The following is a 3,328-nucleotide window of genomic DNA, read 5'->3' as shown; positions in this document are numbered from 1 at the left end:
TCACTCGACTGAGGCTTCAGGGGCCCGGTAAGGGTGGGTCGCGGACAGGAAACTCTGGTTATCTAGTGCTTTGCCCGTGGGGATCCCGGCGAGCCTAAATCTGTATCCATGGTAGAAAGCAATCTAAATATCGCGCTACCCGAAAGCTAAGACAGATGACCTTCTGACCAGCCGAATCATCCGATACTCTCCAATCTTCGACTTAAGAAACGCACCCTGTTCCCCGGCCTACAGCATAGCTATCCCCCAGTCTACCTCCTTCTCAAGTTATAAAGAGCACACTTCATCATAGATGACATCCTAACTAATCTCGGACACCAGTCAAAATTCCGCCATGGTACAATGCGCATGGCGCGTATAAGCTCCATCACCAAACAGTTCCTTCCTCGCGCTTAAGAGAAGTCTCGCCGTTTAGCCTCCATCTGTGCAATTAGTTTTATAATTAACTCATATTTAGTCCTCCTAATTAGTCTCCGAATATTCGATGTGACACGAACTAAACTTTAGCTCGAGGAACCAAACGCCCCCTAAGTATAGCACTTACCCTGCACATCCTAGCATGCTAGTACATTGCTACATGTTAGCGATTTTATAGGTCGTCTTATATGATGCCACGTAGTATTTTTATGATGTGAAGGAGAGAGAGTGAGGAGAAAGAAAGAGGTCGTTGTTTCGCAAAACAACCGCCTCATGAGCTAAATTTTAAGACTACGAGACAACTCAACAACCATTTTATGAGTTGTTGTTGCCATGCAACTTGTAATATTTCTTTTTTCATATGCACAAATTAAGAAATTATATAGCTCTACCAGACAACTTATAAGACAACCCATTATACGGGTTGTTTGTTGAGTCGTCTCAAGATTATGTGTCAATGCATGAGACCGCCTATTAGACACACCAATGTACTTGCCCTAATAAAATGTAAAATAGGAGAATTATAAAAGGCAACCACATATTAGGTTCAAAAAGAAAAAAAAAGACATGCTGATATTTAAAAATCTACCAAACATGATATGATACACATGTGCCGTCAATCCAGAATTTCTCAGGTAGAATGTACAACATATCAGCACTAATTTCTCAGGTAGAATGTGCACACACCTAAGCAACGAACTAGACCGTTTTCTTAATAAGAAACTAGTAACTGAATGGAAGGAAAAGCGAGCAACTATCTTTCTTCCTGGGCCATTCCAGAATGGATGTAGATTGAAGGGAAGTTGCACTGGCAAAGCAACTTATTCAGTACAAACACCACGAAGGGTCAATTTTACCCCATCATCAACATAAATTTCCATCAGTTTTAAGGGGAAAATGTAATAAAAGGTTGAGTCCAACCTTTTGTTTTGATATATTTTTCCACCGGCTCTAGGCTTCCGGTGGGCAAGTCGCCAACCCATGCCCTGGATGCAATAGCTGAGGCAGTCCACGGCTCTACGCGGGCAGAACGGGATGTAGCGGCAAGGTTCTCTGCTTCCATCTACAACATTGTACCCTAGAGTTTGCCCATCACATTCGGGTCCCAGATAGATGGTATCACCTTCCTGCTGATACAGAGATCGTGCGCCTCATGCCCATGAACACGGCGCGCCCGTTCAGGCCCTTGGCCGGGATCAGGATCCCAGCGTCCAAATCCACTCTGTAAACATCATACTTCCTCTTGAACTTGCTGCGGCCCGGGCATCGCGCTCGGTGCACCAGCATCAGCTCCCCACCATTGTCCACCAGGTGAAGGCCGTGCGCCATTAGCGAGAAAAGAGATGCCTTCCGCCGGTCGGCAACCACCACCAGCCGCGGCGGCTGCTGATCTGAGCTCATGTCTAGCACCATGACTCCCCTGTAGGTGACTCAGTAAAAACGCCCCGCGAAAGGCAAGGTCGAAATCATGTATTCTTTGTCGACCACGGTCCAGCTCTCGTCTCCGGGCTTAGCGACGGCAAGCACCATGGGGCAGGAGAAACAAACTGCCACTGCAGAGGCGTCGGCGACAAGGCCAACGCCATACACGTGAAGACTTCGTGCCGACTTATAGCCTCTAGTCTGCAGGAGCTCGTTCAACCGGGGAAGGTCGGTGAGATGACGCGTAAGCGGGTTAAGCAGGCGGACGACCAGTGTGGGCTCGTGGAGCAGCAGGAGGAGGCCCTCCGGGGTAACCGCCAGCAACTTGTGCCCGGCGAGCTCCGGGAGGTCCATCCGGATGCACTCGCCGGTGGACACGTTGAGGAAGCGGTGGCGGCCGGGGCGGGCGCGGGCGCAGGCCTTGTCGAGCATGATCCACTGCGGGGGGAGGAAGCGGTCGTCCAGCACGGCGTCGCGCGGGTCCTCCGGCGAGCACCGGCGCCACGAGCGGCACACGGCGCGGAAGCGGACGTAGTCGGCCACGTCGCTGGCGAGGACGAGCTCCGCGATCAGGCCGGCCGGGCCTTCCCCGCCCAGGTTCTCCCAGTCCCTCGCGCAGCAGCTGCAGCTACCGGCCGAACGCGCCGCCGCACGACCGCCGGGGGCGGTGGTGCGCGCGCGCTTCGCCCCCCATGAGGCGGCCGGGTTCGTCGTCGCCGTCGAATGGGCGGTGGAGGAAGCACGCATGTGATTTGTCTTCGCTCCCCGTGCGGTTCGTGGCGGATCGCGATGAGCCCGCGGTAGCTTTTGCGCGGCGGCGGCGCTGGGTCGGGATAGGGGCAGGGTGGGCTTCCAAGAAAAAACAAAATAGCGTCCCTAAAAAAAAGGGGAAAACAAAAAAGCGCGAGACCGCCCCACGTGGTGGGTGTGACCGTGTGTGTCAGCAACTCAGCATGTGTTTGTTCTTGCGGAGTTGTGGGCACGAGTGCACGGCTGCACGTGGTTTTTGTGTCCAACACCGTTGCACCGGGAAAACAAAGAAAATCGCATGTTTGATATTCCTTGACACGCTATTATTATGCAGTCGACGGTGCATAGAACAAGTGTGCGGACTTCTTAATTTGCAATCCCGAGCTTGGTCATCGGACGCCTTTTGTGCCCCTCCGTCACCGAAGAAAATGTTACAGATCCGCAGGTTCTCGGTGCAACCTGTCGGTCCGGCACTCCGGCTCACCGACGGCATGTTGCTAGTTTGCTACGCCCCAGCGAGCTGATCGAGCGGCGGGCACGGCGGCCTGCCCCGCTTCCAGTTCCTTGCAGGTGTAGCCCTGAACGCCCGAACCGAGACGAGAGGCTACCCCCTGTTCCTCATGTCGGCTCGGCTCCCGGCGGCGGGCACGACGCGCCCGTCACGCAACCAAACCAAGCAAAGACCCTGCGGCACGCGGGAGGCTCCGTCCCAACCACCCCGACGTCGACCAACGAACGA

At 53.7% G+C, this 3,328-nt stretch overlaps 1 protein-coding gene across 1 annotated transcript; it reads right to left on the bottom strand.

Moving 5' to 3' along the window:
- Nucleotides 1-1,103: 1,103 nt before the first annotated feature.
- Nucleotides 1,104-2,872, bottom strand: LOC101753885. Its single transcript, XM_012843905.2, has one exon. The coding sequence runs from the start codon at nucleotides 2,584-2,586 to the stop codon at nucleotides 1,849-1,851; it is 738 nt and encodes a 245-aa protein (XP_012699359.1). The 5' UTR covers nucleotides 2,587-2,872; the 3' UTR covers nucleotides 1,104-1,848.
- Nucleotides 2,873-3,328: the final 456 nt, after the last annotated feature.

This window comes from Setaria italica, chromosome II (assembly GCF_000263155.2).
Source record: "Setaria italica strain Yugu1 chromosome II, Setaria_italica_v2.0, whole genome shotgun sequence".
NCBI lineage: Eukaryota > Viridiplantae > Streptophyta > Magnoliopsida > Poales > Poaceae > Setaria > Setaria italica.
This window is presented reverse-complemented; position numbering and strand designations above follow the sequence as displayed.